The sequence below is a fragment of the Pristiophorus japonicus genome, unplaced genomic scaffold (genome assembly GCF_044704955.1).
Source record: "Pristiophorus japonicus isolate sPriJap1 unplaced genomic scaffold, sPriJap1.hap1 HAP1_SCAFFOLD_496, whole genome shotgun sequence".
Taxonomy (NCBI): Eukaryota; Metazoa; Chordata; class Chondrichthyes; family Pristiophoridae; genus Pristiophorus; species Pristiophorus japonicus.
Genome location: NW_027254402.1, coordinates 17,184 through 37,309, shown reverse-complemented (window position 1 = coordinate 37,309; position 20,126 = coordinate 17,184). Strand labels below are relative to the sequence as shown.

The 20,126-nt window shown below is 47.5% G+C and overlaps 1 protein-coding gene across 7 annotated transcripts in view; it reads right to left on the bottom strand.

The window, feature by feature from the left end:
* The window catches only part of stimate (STIM activating enhance), a 63,109-nt gene extending 45,256 nt beyond the window's left edge, over positions 1 to 17,853 (bottom strand). For all 7 annotated transcript variants that reach the window (XR_011591968.1, XR_011591969.1, XR_011591964.1 and 4 more), the window contains exons 1-3: positions 17,659 to 17,853; positions 8,745 to 8,793; positions 1,211 to 1,306 (exon numbers count right to left, since the gene is read on the bottom strand). Coding sequence is in view for 1 of the 7 variants with exons in the window: in XM_070873502.1 (XP_070729603.1) it covers positions 1,211 to 1,306; positions 8,745 to 8,793; positions 17,659 to 17,845 (332 nt within the window). In the remaining 6 variants the exon portion in view is untranslated. The remainder of the gene's footprint in view (positions 1 to 1,210; positions 1,307 to 8,744; positions 8,794 to 17,658) is intronic.
* Positions 17,854 to 20,126: the final 2,273 nt, after the last annotated feature.

Genomic DNA, 20,126 nt, shown 5'->3' with positions numbered 1-20,126 from the left:
TCGACTATTCCAATGCTCTCTTGACCAGCCTGCCATCTGCCACCCTCCATAAAACTACAACTCATCCAAAACTCTGCTGCCCATGTCCTAACTTGCACCAAGTCCCATTCGCCCATCACATTGGGCACCCGGTCCAGCATCGCTTCAATTTTAAAATTCTCATCCTTGTCAGAGGTGGCACTCTCGCCTCTGAGTCAGAAGGTTGTGGGTTCAAGTTCCACTCCAGAATCTTGAACACAAAAATCTAGGCTGCCACTCCGGTGCAGTGGTGAGGGAGCGCTGCACTGTCGGAGGTGCTGTCTTTCGGATGAGATGTTAAACGGAGGCCCCTGTCTGCTCCCTCAGGCGGACGTGAAAGATCCCACAGCACTATTTCGAAGAATAGCAGGGGAGTTATCCCCGGTGTACTGGCCAGTATTTATCCCCCAATCAACATCACTAAACAGATTATCTGTTTATGGGAGCTTGCTGTGCGCAAATTGGCTGCCGCGTTTCCTACATTACAACAGTGACTACACTCCAAAAAATACTTAATTGGCTGTAAAGTGCTTTAAGACGTCCAGTGCTCATGCAAGGCGCTATATAAATGCAAGTCTTTCTTTTCTTTTGTGTTCAAATCCTTCCATATCTTTAACCACCTCCAGGCCCAGAAGCTTCTAAGATCGCTGCGCTTCTCCAATTCTGGCCATGAGCATCCCCAATTAAAACACTGGTGGCCGTGCCTTTAGCTGCCAAGGCCCTAATCTCTGGAATTCCCTTCCGAAACCTTTCCACCTCAGTCCTCTTTTAAGACGCTCCTTAAAACCTACCTCTGACCGAGCTTTTGGTCACATGTCCCAATATATCATGTGGCTTGGTGCCAAATTATGTTTGGTTTACGCTCCTGTGAAGTGCCTATGGATGTTTTACAATGTTAACTGTATAAATGACAGTAAGTGACAGTGAGCAATGCTGACCAGTGAGCTATTGTGAGCAGCAGTGACCAACAGTGAGCAGCAAGGGGAAGCAGCAAGAGCCAGTGAACAGGGGCTGCTTGTACTCGAAAACAATGCCCCTACTTGTGAATTTTAAGTTATAGTAGACTCCAGTCAGCAGTACCTATGAGCAAATTTGAATCAAAAATATGGAAAACATGAATCTTAAGACTTTTGAAAAACAATAGCACTGCGAGCGTGGGAAAGACAAGCCGCATGCAAACACCATCACTCACAGTGAGCACGGGTCCTCTTCAGTCAGGTCAGACAAATAGACATTGGCAAAGTGGATAAACAGCATCCCGATAGCCTGCTTCGAGGTATCTAAAAACCTGCAAAACAAGTTCAACTATCATTTGAGAGAGATATTTGATCAGAGTTTAGAGAATAAACTGATGAGAATCATTGTAATTAAAAACACTGGGGTAGACTGCTATATTGAGGCAATAGTGACACTGAGCTAGTCAGGAACAGCAATAGTTAGAGACTATTGTTGCGATGTTTAATGCCAATTCTATTGATTTGGCGCAGCAAGGGGGCCCCCCGCCTAGAGAGAAAAACAGCACACATTTCACAGATAGATGCAGAGACAGTGACGGGGGATAGGAGAGATCCAATGGGAGGTGTGGTGAGAGACTGTTGTGGGAGGGGGGGTGCGGAAATCCAGTGGGAGATGGGTTGAGAATCTGTTTGGGGGGGGGGGGTTGTGAAGGAGAGATCCAGTGGGAGGTGGTATGAGAGCCTGTTGTTGGGGGGAGGGAGGAATGGATCCATTCGCTACTTTTAACTGCAAATTTTTGTAAACACTTCAGTTTTGTCCTTTAATCGTTGTGTCTCCTCGTCCTGTTAGCTCCCAGATGAATACCGCCATAGCTAGAACTGGCTGGGCTTTGTTCTGAGCAGTTGGTTATGGGGCCAATAGATCTGCCCATGATCTGCTTCAACCGTTGTTCTTCAAGATGGCTCCTGGGCTGGCCGCTCCTTTCTGACCTACTCTTCTCTTCAACTGTATCCTTGGCCATCCATTGCCCTTTCTTCCCCAAATTTCCTTTCTTCCCCAAATTTCCTTTCTTCCATTACTTAAGATACCCTGCCTCTGATTGTGAAGGCATTTGTCCAAACTCCAAGTTTAAAGCTATCCCTGCAGATCCCACTGCTCATAAGAACATAAGAAATAGGAGGAGTAGGCCATTTGGCCCCTCAAGCCTGCTCCGCCATTCAATATCATGGCTGGTCTGATCATGGGCTCAACTCCACTTCCCTGCCCGCTTCCCATAACCCTTTACTCCCTTATCGCTCAAAAATCTGTCTATCTCTGACTTAAATGTATTCAAGGTGGTGGCCTTTGTTCTCACCGAGCTCTTTCAACTGCTGGATCTGTGAAGAAACTCACGAACAGGACTTTGTTGCTCTACGGATTACATTGTTTTTTGACTCATCGTCTGTGGCTTTGCTCTGCTTTTAGTCGCTTCAAGTCTTTGCTGCTGAATTCTTGTGTAAAGGGAGGGGGTGGGGGGAGAGGGGAGAGGGGGAGAGGGTGGGGGTGGGGGAAACCTTTGACCGGGAGGGAGGAGACCACTCGGCCTGAGCTAGGGCTGGGGGGGGGGGGGGGGAAAAAAAGAGGACCGGAAGGCCACTCGGCCAGGGCTAGAGGCGGGCAGGAGAACTGACAGAACTCACGGCAGGAGGAGCACGAAGAGATCGCACCAGGAGACCACTCGGCCAGGGCTAGAGGCGGGCAGGAGAACTGACAGAACTCACGGCAGGAGAAGCACGAAGAGATCGCACCAGGAGACCACTCGGCCAGGGCTAGGGGCGGGCAGGAAATCTGACAGAACTCACCGGCAGGCAGGAGAACTCACAGGTTACCATGTCAGCCCGATCTTTTTGGCGCAGATCAAGGCTCCACCCCCCTCGGGTTAGGCCACGCCAAAATGGAGAGATACTAAGGGTAAACTTTTTTTTTTGACGTACTTGGGCCACAAACAAAAAAATTGGGCGTAACTCTTCAAGTACACCAAAAAAATGCTTTGGGGAAAATTGAGCCCTATGTCTCTCGTGAGTTTACTCTCTCATTCTACTTTCTCTTTCTTTATCAATTTCTTGCCCTCCTTTTCCTCCCAATCCTCAGGCTTACTACATTTTTGGCAACTTTTTAGCCTCTTCCTTTGATCCAATACTATTTTTAACTTTGCGTTAGCCATGGTTGGACCACATTTTGTGCAAGATGTTTGTGTCTTAAACAAATGTATATTTGAAGTAAATTATGTATTAATTCTTTAAATGCTAGCCATTGCTCATTTACCATCTTAATGTAGTTTCCCAATCTACTTTAGTCAACTCACCACTCATATCTACGTAGTTTGTTTTTAGATTTAAGACCAGAGTTTTGAATTTAACTAAATGATTTTCAAACTCAATATAAAATTCTATCATGTTATAGTCACTCTTCCCTAAAGGCCAATTTACTACAAGATTATTAATGAACCCTTTCTCATTACACAATACTAGATCTAAAAGAGCCTGTTCCCTAGTTGGTTCCTCAGCATACCGATCTAGAAAACCATCTTGTATATATTCCATGAATTCGTTCTCCACACTTATTGCAAATGTGGTTTGCCCAGTCTATATGTAGATTAAAGTCCCCCATGATTACTGTTATTACCCTTGTTACATCACCTTTAATTTCCTGATTTATACTGCGCCCTACATTACAACTACTGTTTGGAGGCCTATAAACAACTCCCACCAATGTTTTCTGCCCCTTGCTGTTTCTTAGCTCAACCTAAATTGATTCTACTTCTTGATTTTCGGAGCCAAGATCCCTTTTCGCTACTGACTATCATTTTCCATTTTACCTATCTCTTCTAAAAGTTACGTATCCTGGAATATTTAGTTCCCAACCGTGGCCACTTTGCAACTACGTCTCTGTAATGGTTATTCAAACAAATCTATTAATTTCTATCTGCGCTATGAGAAAGCGGTTAAAAAATGCACACGGAATCCTGGGCTTCATAAATAGAGGCATAGAGTACAAAAACAAGGAAGTTATGATAAACCTGTTTAAAACACTGGTTCGGCCTCAACTGGAGTACTGTGTCCAATTCTGGACACTGCACTTTAGGAAGAATGTGAATGCCTTAGAGAGGGCGCAGAAAAAATTGACGAGAATAATTCCAGGAATGAGGGATTTCAGTTACGTGGATAGACTAGAGAAGCTGGGGTTGTTCTCCTTAGAGTAGGAGATGGTTGAGAGGAGATTTGATAGGCATGACGACTCTAGACAGAGTAGATAGAGAGAAACTGTTCCCATCGGCAGAAGGGTCGAGAACCAGAGGACACAGATTTAAGGCGATTGGCAAAAAAACAAAGGCGACATGAGGAAAAACTTTTTTTTTCTAAATGCAGCGAGTGGTCAGGATCTGGAATGCATTGCCTGAAAGGGTGGTGGAGGCCGACTCAATCGTGGCTTTGAAAAGGAAATTGGAAAAGTATTTGAAGGAAAAAAATTTGCAGAGATACAGGGAAAGGTCAGGGGAGTGGGACTAGCTGACGTGCTCTTGCAGAGAGCTGGCATAGGCTTGACGGGCTTTCTTCTGTGCTGTAACCATTCTATGAATAGATGCAAAGTACTGATTAGTACCTCAGTCATGCCCTCTGCCTCCATGCATTGGTCTCCTTTTTGGCCCTTAATCGGTCCCACCCCTCCCCTTACTATCTGTTTATTATTCATATACCCATAGAAGACTATTGATTTCCCTTTTATGTTAGCTGTCAATGTATTCTCTCTTTGCCCCTCTTATTTCCTTTTTTCACTTCCCCTCTGAACTTTCTGTATTCAGCCTGGTTCTCACTTGTATTTTCACCCAGACATCTGTCATATGCCCCGATTCTCTGCTTCATCGTACTCTCTATTGCTTTCATCATCCATGGAACTCGAACTTTGGTTGCCCTGCCTTTCCCCCTTGTGGGAACGTACCTTGACTGTACCTGAACCATCTCCTCTTTAAAGACAGCCAATTGTTCAATTAAAATCTATGCTTGGTGCTGCCCTCTGCACTCCCAGGAACTGCATGGGTGATGGATGGGGTTCACATGCTGTCCTCCCAGCTTGATGATGGAGAGAAGTTACATATTGGTACACAAGGATGCTGATCACCCACAGCAGCCCAGCTTTGGGCTGCTAGACCTGCCCACTTTTGTCCATGAAGGGGTAGCCGGCGTGAAGAGACTGTTCGGTGACGTTGCTTCCAATGCTAGCATGATCAGATGGGTCTGCGATCCACGGATTTCCTCTGCATGACCTCACTTTCTATATCAGGTTATCTGAGCCCAGAAAGGGGCTCGGCAATGGACAGCACACTGAGACTGGGGAGCGAGGGGGGGAAATTGTTGTGTATTGTGCTGGTACATTAAATGTAGGATAAGCACAATGGTGCACCACAGAGGGCGCTGTGGTGGGAGACCTGAAAGTACCTGCACGAGGCAGTATAAAAGGCTGCCCACTACACATGTGGAGCACTCTGGAGCTGTTCAATAAAGGACTAAGATCACAGCAGTTAGATCAACACCAGTCCGTGTGGAGTCAGTGATTTGTGTGCTACATACACCACATTGGCGACGAGGAAGCGGACAAACTCCACGCAACCATGGCTACTCTGGGCTCGCTGAAGGATTTTACGGTGGGCAATGATTGGGAGGCCTTTACGGAAAGGCTCGAGTACTACTTCACAGCAAACGACCTGACGGAGGACACGAATGCACTGAGAGAGAAGCGTAAGGCGATATTGCTTTCCAGTTGTGGCGATGAGGTTTACGGTCTCGTCAGGGATTTGCTGACACCCGGGAGTGCCAGGGACAAGTCATATGAGGAGCTGGTCCCACTCATTCGTGACCAGTTGAAACCGAAGGAGAGCATCCTCACGGCCAGATACAAATTTTACCATCACTGCAGACCCGAGGGCCAGGATGTCACCAAATATGCTGCGGACCTCAGGAGACTCGCGGCACCGTGTGATTTTGGGGTACACCTTGACGAGGCACTGCGGGACGTTTTCGCCATGGGGATTGGCCATGAGGGCCTCCTTCACAAGCTGCTAGCCACGGAACCCACAGTCACCCTGACAAAGGCCATCACCATCAGCCGGGCATATATGACTTCGACATGCAGCACCAAGCAGATGATCCACACAGTCTCGAACCCGGTAGGCACTGTCCACAGAATAGCGCCCACCATGGACAAAACTGCAGAACGTGGCTCTGCCCGGGGCAGAGAGCACGAACCTCGGGGTCCTGAAGCTCAGAGTCGGCTGAGGGGGGGCCAATCATCAGCACCATGCTGCCGCTGCGCAGGTTTGCAGAGTATACGTGCAATATCTGCCACATTAAAGGCCACCTTCAGCGTATGTGTAAAAGCAATCGGACTCACCATGTGGCTGAGGAGATGGGGGATGATCCACTGTTCAATGAGGAGCAGGCAGAAGAAGCTGAGGTGTTGGGATTGTTTACGTGCACCGATGATTCGCCCCCAGTGATAATGGAAGTAAAAATTGACGGAGTCCTAGTGAATATGGCAGTGGATACGGGATCGGGTCCGTCGTTGATGAGTCAGAGAACTTTTGATAAACTATGGGGTAACCCGGCCGCATGATCCAAGCTGGTCCCGATCACGGAAAAGCTGCGTACCTACACCAAGTAACTGATACCTGTTCTTGGCAGAGCTGATGTGCAGGTATCTCACGGGGGCAAGACGCACGGTTTACCTTTATGGGTCATTGCAGGCGATGGGCCAACGCTCCTCGGCAGAAGATGGATGGGAAAGGTCCGTGGGAGCTGGGAAGACTTCTTCACTCCTCCAGACTGCTGCTCCCCGGGTTTCCAAAGAGCACCCCCAACCGAGCTGGAGCTGCAGCCTAAATCCCCACAGGCAACAGCAGCCCAGAACTCCTGGCCCCAAGCAATCCTGCAGCCTCAGCCTCCACAGACGAGCAGACCCTGGAAGAACAGGTTTGCAGGTCAGCCTCCACTCAAAGTTACAGGTGCGGGCCCATTGCTGGGGTGCGGGCCGGCGGGGCACTGCGGGCGAGAAGCGGGAGGTCCATCGATGGCCGGCGGACCCACGCAGCGGAATAGTCGGGCGGCGGCAGCAGCCACGATTGTGGCGGCTACAGGAGGGGCGGCCATGGCGGGAGCGGAGGCTGCGGCGGCAAGCAAACTGGCGGACGAGACGATGCTGCCGCTGATGTTTTTGTTCCTCTTTCTGTTAATGAAACGCCGCGCCGAGTTTGAGAGCGCCAGCATCGAGAGGCGGAACGACGCGCATAGGAGGCTGAGAATGAGACAGTATTTCCAGTAGCGCCAGAGGAAGATGATCTTGGACAAATGGAGAGAACTTTGTGCTACAGTTGGCTATACAACATGTTGACCTGGAATTAATTGGTTCTGGCATCGGGTGCCTGAAATGAAAAATGGTGAACCCGGATCGGAGAACGATCTCTTCGATTTCCTCTGCATTGTCAATGGCGTCGGGGGTGATCAGGGCCAGCATCCTCCCCACGTACACCTCTGCTGCACACTGTGCTTTCTCCATAACTCACTCACCTCCGCTGGAAAAACCGCACCTTTCCTAAAAACACTGCAAAATTCCCTTTCCCTCCTTCCTTGTTGTTTCTTCTTTCTAGGCCAGCAGAACACCTAAGATGGCAGCGCCCAATGGAAGCCTCGTGGGAGCCACAAGATGGTATCTTAAAAGGGAAATGCTCCCGGGAGTCTTAAAAGGGCCTCACACCACTGCGGTCCCCACAAAGACTTTTGGACTTTTGTAGGGCTAGAGCGAGTCTAAGTGTGCTATGTGAATGTAGGATGATGGATTCATGACAAGAAATAATATTTTAATGCTGGGTGGTCACTGTGTTTAAAATAATGGACATGAATTGCGAATTACGACAAGAGTTAATATTTCAATGCTGAATGGTCACTGTGTTTAAATTCAGGGACGTGGATCCGCGACCAACAATACCAATGGGCTAATGTGTTTTTCGATTTAGGGGATTCAAGCAACGGCTTTTTAAACTGGGGGGGGGGGGGGGGGGCAGTGATGTTGTGTATTGTGTTGGTACATTAAATGTAGAATAAGTACAATGGTGCACCACAGAGGGCGCTGTGGTGGGAGACCTGAAAGTACCTGCACGAGGCAGTATAAAAGGCTGCCCACCACACCTGTGGAGCACTCTCGAGCTGTCCACTCTGGAACTGTTCAATAAAGGACTAAGGTCATTGCAGTTAGATCAACACCAGACCGTGTGGAGTCAGTGATTTGTGTGCTACATACACCACAGAAATCATCCAGATTCCCACTCCTTATCACTATCCTGTGACCTCCAACAGGAACTGCATGGGTGATGGATAGGGTTCACATGCTGTGCCCGTTACTGAGGTCAGGATGGCGTTCACATGCTGTGCCCATTACTGAGGTCAGGATGGGGTTCACATGCTGTGCCCCGTTACTTTTCCACTCCAGCCTCCGATGAGTCGCAGGATGGCTGATGTGGGAACTTGATCATCACCAGTTCAGTGAGGAGTATTCTGAACTTGAAGTTAAGCAGACTAAATCCTGCATTTAGCTCATGCTAATCTTGGACTGAACAGTCCTTCAAACTCATTATTTGTATGTTTTCAAACTCTTCAGTGAAAGAAAATTTGGGATAAACAGCGACCGCCCCGACGCAGAAACCACTGATCTGATCAACATGGCTGCCGTTCAATACTTGCCATATCTTCCATGGGCGCCTTTCATACTTTGGTTCTCTGAAACGTTTCACTGCAAGAAACAAAGCAATGTATCATTTTAAAACTTGACTGATTATAAATTAATTTCTGTTAATTCAACAAAGGCTGATTGTTTTGCAAGTGAAAATTTAAGCTCGTTTGGGAAAGTCTACGTTTCAATCCGTGAGTAGCAGGATCTGTAAAGCAGCTGGATGGATGTGTTTCAGACTGGGACATGGTTTGCAGTGGTGTTCCCCAAGGGGTAGTTTTGGGTCCATTATTCTTTGTAATTTTTATAAACGACCTAGACTCTGGTATAGGAAGCAGCATTATAACATTTGCAGATGATACGAAACTTGTCAAAGTAGTAGATGATGAGGATAGTTATAGGCTTCAGGATGACCCACGGGATGGTGAAATGGGCAGAAGAGTGGCAGATACAGTTGAATGCAGAGAGGTGTGAAGTGATGCAGTTTGGGAGGACTAATATGGAAAGACAGTAAAATATAAATGGCACGATTCTGAAAAGTGATGAGCAGAGACCTTGGTGTCTGTATACACAAATCCTTAAAGGGGGCCGCACAAGTTGATAATGTGGTTTTAAAAAAGCATATGGGTTACTAGGGTTTATAAATCGAGGAATTATTATAAAAGCAAAGAAATCACGCTTTAACTTTATAAATCACTGGTTAGGCCTCAGCTGGAGTATTGGGGACAATTCTGGGCACCACACTTCAGGAAAGATTCACAGGATGTGGGCGTCGCTGGCAAGGCCGGCATTTATTGCCCATCCCTAAATACCCTTGAAAAGGTGGTGATGAGCCACCTTCTTGTAGCATCTGTGTTGAGGGTGCTCCCACAGTGCTGTTAGGGAGGGAGTTCCAGGATTTTGACCCAGCTACGATGATGGAACGGCGATATATTTCTAAGTCAGAATGGTGAGAGATTTTGGGGAACTTGAAGATGGTGGCGTTCCTATGTGTCTGCTGCCTTTGTTCTTCTAGGCAGTAGAGGTCAAAGGTTTGGGAGGTGCTGTCGAAGAGGCCATGGCGAGATGCTGCAGTGCACCTTGTAGATTGTACACTGCAGACAGGGTGCTTTTTAAGGCAGTGCATTCCAGATTGTAATCTCGCCGTGTAAAAAATAAAGTTTCCTCATGTATCCTCTGGTTCTTTTGCCAATCATCTTCAATCTGTAACCTCTGGTTACCAACCCTTTTCCTTATTTACTCTAACAAAACCCCTCATGATTTTGAACATCTCGATCAAATCTCTTAACCTTCTCTGTTCTAAGGAGAACAATCCCAACTCCTCCAGTCTCCACATAACTGAAGTCCCTCATAAGAACATAAGAAAAAGGAGCAGGAGTAGGCCACCTGGTCCCTTGAGGCTGTTCTGCCATTCATTAAGATCATGGCTGATCGGATCATGGAGTCAGCTCCACTCCCCTGCCCATAACCTTTTATTCCTTCATCACTCAAAATTCTGTCCATCTCCGCCTTAATAACCCAGCCTCTACAGCTCTCTGGGGCAGAGAATTCCATAGATTTACAACCCTCAGAAGAAATTCCTCCTCATCTCAGTTTTAAATGGGTGGCCCCTTGCTCTGAGACTATGTACCCTAGTTTTAAGTTTCCCCTACGAGTGGAAATATCCTCTCTGCATCCACATTGTCGAGCCCCCTCATTATCTTATGTTTCGATAAGATCACCTCTCATTCTTCTGAACTCCAATGAGTATAGGCCCAACCTATCCTCATAAGTCAACCCCCTCATCCCCGGAATCAACCTAGTGAACCTTCTCTGAACACCCTCCAATGCAAGTATATTCTTCCTTAAATACGGAGACCAAAACTGTACGCAGTACTCTAGGTGTGGCCTCACCAATACCCTGTACAGTTGTAGCAAGACTTCTCTGCTTTTATACTCTATTCCCCTTGCAATAAAGGACAACATTCCATTTGCCTTCCTGATTACTTGCTGTACCTGCATACTAATTTTTGGTGGTTCGTGCATAAGGACCCCCAGGTCCCTCTGTACTGCAGCACTTTGCAAGTTTTCTCCATTTAAATTATAATTTGCTTTTCTATTTTTTCTGCCAAAGTGGATAACCTCACATTTTCCCACATTATACTCCACCTGCCAAATTTTTGGCCACTCACTTAGCCTGTCTATATCCCTTTGCAGATTTTTTGTGACATCCTCACAATTTGCTTTCCCACCCATGTATCAGCAGCAAACTTGGCTACGGTCCCTTCATCCAAGTCATTAATATAGATTCGAGCCTGCTCCGCCATTCAATGATTTTATGGCTGATCTTCGACCTCAACTCCACCTTCCTACTCTATCCCCATATCCTTTGGATCTCTTAATATCCAAAAATCTATCGCTCTCTGTCTTGAATATACTCAACGACTGAGCCTCCACTGCCCTCTGAGGTAGAGAATTCCAAAGATTCACAACCCTTTGAGTGAAGAAATTTCTCCTCATCTCAAATCTTAAATGGCCGACCCCTTATTCTGACTGTGACCTCAGTTGTTCCAGACGTTCCAGCCAGGGGAAGCATTCTCCCAACATCTATCCTGTCAAGCCCCTTAAGAATTATATTTCAATGAGATCACCTCTCATTCTTCTAAATTCTCGTGAATATTGGCCTAGTCTACTCAATCCTTCCTCATAGGAGATTTCCCCCATCTCAGGAATCAGTCTAGTAAATCTCCTCTGCATCCTCTCTAAAGTTTGACATCCTTCCGAAAAAGAACACAATTCTCCACCTGGAGCCTAACCAGTTTTTTTAAAGGTTTAGGTTAACTTGTTTGCTTTTGTACACTGCCTCTATTTATAAAGTCCAGGGTCCTGTATGCCTTTGGAACAGCCTTCTCAACTTGTTCTGCCATCTTCAAAGATTTGTGTACATACACCCCCCCCGCCCCCTTCCCCGAGCTCTGTTCTTCAACCCCTTTAAAATTGGACCATTTAGTTTATGTTACCTCTCTTCATTCTGCCTACCAAAATTAATCATTTCACACTTTTCCGTGTTAAATTTCATCTGCCATGTGTCTGCCTATTTCACCAGTCTGTCTACATCCTCCTGAAGTCCATTACTATCCACCTCATTGTTTACTGTACGAGTTTCGTGTCATCTGCAAACTTTGAAATTATGCCCTTTGTACCGAAGTCAAGATCATTAATATATATCCAAATGAGCAGTGGTCCCAATACCGACCCCTAAGGGACACCATTGTATACCTCCCTCCAGTCTGAAAAACAACCGTTCACTACTCTCTCCTTTCTGACACGTAGCCAATTTTGTATCCACTCCCCCTTTAATTGCATTGGCTTCAATTTTGCTGACACGTCTATGTATTTTGCACTTTAACAAACGCCTTTTGAAAGTCCATTGGCAAAACAACCATGCTATTTTCATCAAAGAACTCGATCAAGTTAGTCAAACACGATTTGACTTTAACAAATCCATTCTGGCTTTCATTTATTAGTCCATACTTTTCCAAATATGAATTAATTTTGAACAAATTATTGTTTCAAAGTTCCCCCACCATCGGCCGGTTGCTGCCGGGTTTATCTCTCTCCCCTTTTTGAACAAGAGTGGAACATTTGCAATCCTCCAATCTTGCCCTGGCCAATATTTATCCCTCAATCAACATAACAAAAAAAAACAGATTATCTGATCATTATCACATTGCTGTTTGTGGGAGCCTGCTGTGCGCAAATTGGCTGTCATGTTTCCTACACGTTAAAAAAAAATCCACACACAGGCATCTTCCACCCTTCAACATGTAGTTCGGGACCTGGAATATTGGGTCCTTCATTGAAACACCTGTGAACTCATCCTTTTTGGCATGGAAGTAAAGTCATCCTTTATACGAGGGACCGCCTACGATGATGATGACTACAATAGTGACTTCACTCCAAAAGTACTTCATTAGCTGTAAAGCACTTTGAGACGTCCAGTGGTCATGACAGGAGCTACGTAAATGCAAGTCTTCCTTTCTTTCCCTCAGCAGCCCAGGATGGATCACGGGTGACCCAAGTACCTCCGCTTTATCCATTTTTAATCCTATCCAATGCATCTACTACCTCCTTTACTGTGACATTGGCAGCATTCTCTTCTTTAGTGAAGACAGATGCAAAGTACTTCTAAAGAGAGTGCATGAACAGAGACCTGGGGGTATATGTGCACAAATTGTTGAAGGTGGCAGGGCAGATTGAGAAAGCATTTTTAAAAAAGCATACGGGATCCTGGGCTTCATAAAGAGAGGCAGAGTACAAAAGTAAATTATGAAGAACCTGTATGAAACACTGGTTCGGCTTCAACTGGAGTATTGTGTCCAATTCTGGGCATCGCACTGAAGGCCTTAGAGAGGGTGCAGAAAAGATTTACAAGATTGGTTCCAGGGATGAAGGACTTCAGTTACGTGGATAGCCTGGAGAAGCGGAGATTGTTCTCCTTAGAGCAGAGAAGGTTGAAAGGAGATTTGATAGGGGTGTTTAAAATAATGAGGGTTCTAGACAGAGTAGATAGAGTGAAACTGTTCCCATTGGCAGAAGGGTCAAGAACCAGAGGACACAGATGTAAGGTGATTGGCAAAAGAACCAAAGGCGACACAAGGAAAACCTTTTTACACAGCGAGTGGTTAGGATCTGGAATTCAACTGCCCGAAAGGGTGATGGAGACAGATTCAATCGTGGTTTTCAAAAGGGAATGGGTTACGTACCTGAAGGAAAAAAATTTGCAGGGCTACGGGAAAGGGTGGGGTAGTGTGACTTGCTGGAGAGCTCTTGCAGAGAGCCAGCACCGTCTCAATGGGCCGAATGGCCTCTTTCTATGATAATCATTTAGTACCTCAGCTATGCTCTCTGCCTCCACAATGATCTCCTTTTTGACCCCTAATCGGCCTCACCCTTCTTTTCACTACCCTTTTACTCTTTATATGTTTATAAAAGACTTGTGTTCCCCTTTTTATGTTGCTTGCTAATCTTCTCATACTCTCTCTTTGCCCCTCATTTCCTTTTTCAGTTCTTCTTGGTACATTCTGTATTTTGCATGCTGCTCGACTGTATTATGAATCGGATATTGATCATAAGCCTCCCTTTTCTGTTCCATTTTAATCTCTATCTCTGGATGCCATTCCTTTCCCCCTCATGGTAATGTGTTCTTGTCCTTTTACATAACCACTCTAAAATATTATCACGTTTTCCCAAATGCTTCCTTTGTTGGGCTGACCCCCTTCCCTCCCACTTCTCCCCCACATGTACAGTTACCAACAGCAGGGAATGGAGTGTGTTCAGGAGCCTTGGGGAATTTCCCCATCCTCACCCAATGCCCCGATATATGTCCCACCCCCACCATCGGGCCAGATCTGCACATCCTGTGCTGCCTCAGAACAGAAGTGGGAAGCTGTACCCACACGTCTGTCACAGCTGCTCCTGGTTACAGCTGTCTGAGAGCAGCCTGGTCATGTTTGACTTGCAGTCACCCATCTTTTAAGTCCATGCCATTTATAGCAGCAGCCGGGAGCCAAATGATTATTTGTTTGGCTGCAAGAGTGCGTGATGTTATTTTCATGTTGCAAATGTGCAAGTCTCCTGTGTGCAGCGGCCCTGGTGTACATCATTCCCTTAATAAACTTACTGAAAATGTGACATCTTGCGTTACTCAGACATTTGGTGAAGTCTTGATCTGATTCCCAGTCCCTGTTGTTAGCCCTCACCCTCCCCACGACTCCTGGCTGGAGAGTGCATGAGCGGCACTGGGTTCCCAGGGCAGGTTGGGGCCCACAGGTAAAGATCCTGCCAGAGACCCAATCTGTTACAGTTGCCCTCTCCTCCCCAAGTCGATCTCCCTGCATCCCCCAATCTCCTCAGTGCTGACCGACATAACTTGAATAAATCCAGGAAACTTCCAGGTGAAAACATTGGTCTCCGATGCCCAAAGTAAACGAATGAAGCGGCTGGTTGTCAGTCAGTTGTGGACAGCAAATCCCATTGTAAACTTCCCAATTTTTCAAACAAAAGAGGAGATGCTATACGCAGGATTTGTAGAAGGAAGAATATCGATTACACAGTTGGACAGACAACATGCCAATGAAATCAAATGGTGATAAATGTGATGGATTTCACACTGAACAATTGTTTAGACTCAGACAGGTTGTGGGAGTGTCCACATCATGACGGGATAACGTTGTAAAGCAATGATTGGAATGCCGTGATACCCGGACAGAGGAGCCGGGATACCTGGGCAGGGGGGGTACTGCTGGGATACCGGGACAGAGTCTTGTTTAAGGAGATCTTCGAAGTGCTCCTTCCAGCGGGCACCGACTGCCTCTTTCCTTGAATACCTCTCCGTTCTTGGCCCATGGGCCGTAGGTGGTCTTGACTGCGCTAAAGAATCCACCCACCATCAGTTCTTTAGGTTGCGATATTTATGTTTGACCTCGGCCTTCAGACAGAGCTGCTTTCTTGCCCTCGAGTCATGTTGCCGCCTCTAGTCCAAGAATGCCTTGCGCTTGTGGCTTATTAGCTCCTGGATCTCCTGGTCATTCTCGTCGAGCCAGTCTTGCTGTTTCCTGGCGGAGTGACCAAGCATCTCTTCGCAGGTACTAATTATGGAGGTCTTAAGGGCAGACCAGGCGCAGTGGACAATCTGCGCCTCTGGGTGACGGAGTCGTCAGGTTGGCAGTGAGGCGCTGGCTGAATAGGGCTTTCTTAACAGGGTCTTTGAGGGCTCAGCGTTGATTTTCCTACAGCATCGTTTCTGTTGCCACCGCTATTTTGGGACTACATTGATGGAAATGACAGAGCGGATTAGGCAGTGGTCCATCCAGCAGGCGTCAGCCCCTATCATGGTGCAGGTGATGTGGACGTCGTTGCGGTCCCTCGCTTGGACGATGACGTAGTTGAGCGAAGGTGTTGTAATGAAGCCTTGTACTTGGTCCCTCTGACAGAACAAGGTGTTGGTTATGATAAGGCTGTGTTCTACGCATTTCGTCAGGAGGAGGGTACCATTGGAGTTGGATTTCCCTACCCCCTCTCTGCCAATCATACCTCCCCAGAGGTCTGTGTCCTTTCCAACTCTGGCGTTAAAAGTCGCCAAGGAGGATCAGCTTGTCGCCCCTTGGGACTCGGGACAGGGATTGTTCGAGGCTGGAGTAGAATGTGGGTGACAGTGTGAGCTGCGAGGATGCCAAGATGCTGCAGGGGGACTTGGGACAGGTTAGGTGAGTGGGCAAATGCATGGCAGATGCAGTATAATGTAGGTAATTGTGGGGTTATCCACTTTGGTGGCAAAAACAGGAAGGTAGATTATCTGAATGGCGACAGATTAGGAAAAGGGGAGGTGCAACGAGACCTGTGTCATGGTACATCAGTCATTGAAAGTTAGCATGCAGGTACAGCAGGCGGTGAAGGCGGCAAATGGCATGTTGGCCTTCATAGCTAGGGGATATGAGTATAAGAGCCGGGCAGCCTTGGTGAGGCCACACCTTGAATATTGTGTTCAGTTTTGGTCTCCTAATCTGAGGAAGGACATTCTTGCTATTGAGGGATTGCAGCGAAGGTTCACCAGACTGATTCACGGGATGGCAGGACTGACATATGACTGTATCGACTAGGCTTATATTCACTGGAATTTAGAAGAGAGGGGATCTTGTAGAAACATATAAAATTGACAGGATTGGATAGGTTAGATGCAGGAAGAATGTTCCCGATGTTGGGGAAGTCCAGAACCAGGGGTCACAGTCTAAGGATAAGGAGAAACTTCTTCACTCAGAATTGTGAACCTGTGGAATTCTCTACCACAGAAAGTTGCTGAGGCAAGTTCAAAAGGGAGTTAGGTGTGGCCCTTGCGGCTAAAGGGATCAAGGGGTATGGAGAGAATGCGGTACTGAAGTTGCATGATCAGCCATGAATGGTGGTACAGGCTCAAAGGGCCGAATGGCCTACTCCTGCACCTATTTTCTATGTTTCTATGTTTGGTCTTGTCTATAGCTTCCAGTGTTGGGGCGTATGCACTAAAGACCGTAGCGCACTGGTTCCGGGCTAGGGTGAGCCAAAGGGTCATGAGGCTTTCGTTTAATCCGCAAGAGGAGTCCGAGATGCCCAACAAGCTCATTTTTTATGGCGAAGCCTACCCCATGGAGGTGGCGTCCTTCTTCTGGTTTACTTTTCCAGAGAAAGGTGTAACCACCATCTTATTCCTTGAGCTGGCCTTCCCTTGTCCGCCGAGTCTTGCTTAGGGCGGCAATGTCTATGTCAAAACGTCCAAGTTCCCGGTGTTCCAGTCTGTCGCTGTTGGGGTTGTCCATGAGGGTCCTGACGTTCCAGGTCCTGAAATTAATTTTAAAGGGTGGACGATGCCTGTGCATGAATTCTTTTATTGTGGGGTAGCCGTTACACATCAGCTGCCACACGGGATGGAGCAAAGTCTTTGTCCACTGCATAGGCCTAGTACACACACTCCTACTGTCCTCCTCTCCTTCCAACACAGGTCCTCTCTCCCTGGGTTTCACAGGATACAGTGTAGGCCCCCCGACCTCGCTGTTGGCCCACTTTCCCTGGGCCCAGTCACCCCTGTACCCACTGACCTACATCGGCCCCCGCTTTACTCCGATTCAGTGCCAGGTGTGGTTACAAACCGACACCCAGGCCCCGGGGTGGGAGTGAACAATTGGGACTTGGGAGATTGGGAGGGAATTTGGGGGTTTGGAGAATAAGCACTCGGCCCGTTCCCGGCTGCCGTCCATCGAGCGCCGCCGCCGCGGTCCCAGGCCCGGATCCCAGCTCGGGGAATCGCCCGAAAAACATTCGCGATGGGGGTGAGATCCGATCCGGCCCCTCCCCGGGTATTCCCTGCCGTTCCGGCCCCTCTCTCCCTCCCCGCTCGCCGGGCCCGATACTCACGCATCAGGAGGCTGAAGGCCGCGACACCGAGCAGGCCCTGAATGAAGATGCCGAAGTTGCCCATGAGGGCGCCGGTCTGGCAGCCGCGGTCGGGGCCGGGTGCGGAGCCTGCGCCGGGGGCCGAGCCCGGGCCGCTCAGGTTGGCGGCGCTGGCCCCGGGCTCGAGCTCCAGCTCGCTGGTGGCCATTGCTGGGGCTCGGGCCGGCCCGCGGGGCACTCTGGGGGCTGTAGTTTATCAGACAGCTTCGGGTTCCGGTCCTTAGTGCGCAGCCGCAGCTTCAAAACTACAACTCCCACCGTGCTACGCGGCTACTGCCAGCCCGAGTTAAAGGGGCAGGTTCAGGTTCAATTGATGTAATGGGTGCAAGGATTAAAGTGATTAGTAGAAGGATTAGAGGAGAATTGAGGAGAACTTTTTCACCCCGAGAGCAGTGGGGAACCCCTCCCTCTCAGAACTATGACAGGGTTCCCCTTGTCCTCACTTTCATCCTACCAGGCTCCACATGCAACAGATCATCCTCCGCCATCTCCAGCGTGATCCCACCACCAATCACATCTTCCCCTCCCCATCTCTCTCAGCATTCCTCCATGAAAGAACCGCTCACTCCATGACACCCTGGTCCATTCTACAGTCGCCCCTTCTACCCACGGCACCTTCCCATGCAAGTGCAGAAGATGCAACATCTGCCCTTTTGCCTCCTCCCTTTCCATTATCCAGGGCCCCAAATACTCCTTCCAGGTGAACAACCGATTTACTTGTACTTCTTTCAATTTAGTATACTGTATTTGCTGCTCACGATGTTGTCTCCTCTACATTGGGGAGACCAAGCGCAGATTGGGTGACCGCTTTGCAGTGCACCACTGTTCAGTACGCAGATGTGACCCTGAGCTTCTGGTCGCCTGTCACTTTAATTCTCCACTCCATTCCCACTCTGACCTCTCTGTCCTTGGTTTCCTACACTGTTCCAACGAAGCTGAACACAAGCTCAAGGAACAGCACCTCATCTTTCGTTTAGGCACTTTACAGCCTTCTGAATTCAACATCAAGTTCAAAAATTTCAGAGCATAACTATTGCCAATCTTTGGCTCCCTTTCCACCCCCACCCCTCAGAGCCTGTTTCTTTTATTTTCCTTGTCTCTAATGGCAGTTGGTCATAATTCCACCATTCACACCCTATCTCGACTAATGTTTTTCTCACTCCTAGCATTACCATTTAAGTTTGGGCTATCATCCCTTTTGTCTCTCTAATCTCTCGTCTTCCAACCTATCACAGACCTTCCCTTTTGTTCTTTCTTCCCCTCCCCCTTTCAGTGCTTGTTAAGAATCTGTTCTTTTCGAACACTCCAGTTTGGACGAAGGGTCATCTTGAATCCAGACGAGTCTCTTCTACAGTTCTAGCACTCGCACAGATCTTGGTATCATCTGCAAATTTGCAAATTGTGCCGCCAACCCCTTAATCCAGAATATGAATAAAAATAGTAAAAAGCAACAGTCCCAACACTGATCCCTGTGGGGCACCACTGGTGACCGGTCTCCAAACAGATCCAAATCCATCTATAACTACTCTTTGCCTGCATCCTGCCAGCCAGTTCTGAATCCAGCTCAATATATTTCCACTAATACCAGAGGCTCCGATCTTATAGAAGCCTCTTATGCTGTACCCTGTCAAAAGCTTTTGGAAATCTAAGTAGACAATGTCTACTGGGCTTCCCTCATCCACCAGATTTGTGAGACATAACCTCTTTTTTATAAAGCCATGTTGGATGTCCCTAATATGTCCCTTCCTATCCAAGTATTCCTATTGCATCCCTTATGATTCTTTCAAGATCTTCCCTATTACTAATGTTAAACTGATGGGCCTATAGCTACCAGGGTCTGCCTTGTCACCTTTGTTAAAAATCTGCTGAGAGAAGCGGATATAAAGAGCGGGACATAGTGGACCTGGGCGGCGATTTAAAAAAAACAAGAAATGATGTCACAGGATAGCAGGTAGGTGATTGGTGGCCGAGTAGTAATTTTCTTTCTTTAAACTAAGAGCTGGGAAACTATACCTATTACATTATTAAATATCAACTTAACTAAATAAACTAAATAATTAATATAACTAGAAATAATCATTTGATTAAAAACTTTAATTTTAAAGCAAATAAAGTCAAGAGTTGGCAGGGCAGGCTGTGTGTCGGGACTGTAGTATGTGGGAGTTTGCGGACAGTGACACTGTCCTGGCTTCCCACATGTGCAGAAAATGTCTCTGCCTTCAGTCACTCCGGCTCAGCGTCATTGAACTGGAGTGCGAGTTGGAGACACTCCGAAACATAAGGGATGGGGAGGAATTTCTGGACAGTTTTTTTCCAGAATACAGTCAGACCCCAGAGGAAAGCACAGGTTCAGGAAGGGAAGGTGTGACTGTTAGGGAGCTGGGTAGTGGGGAATTAGGAAAGGTTGAGAAGGAGGTCCCGCAGACACT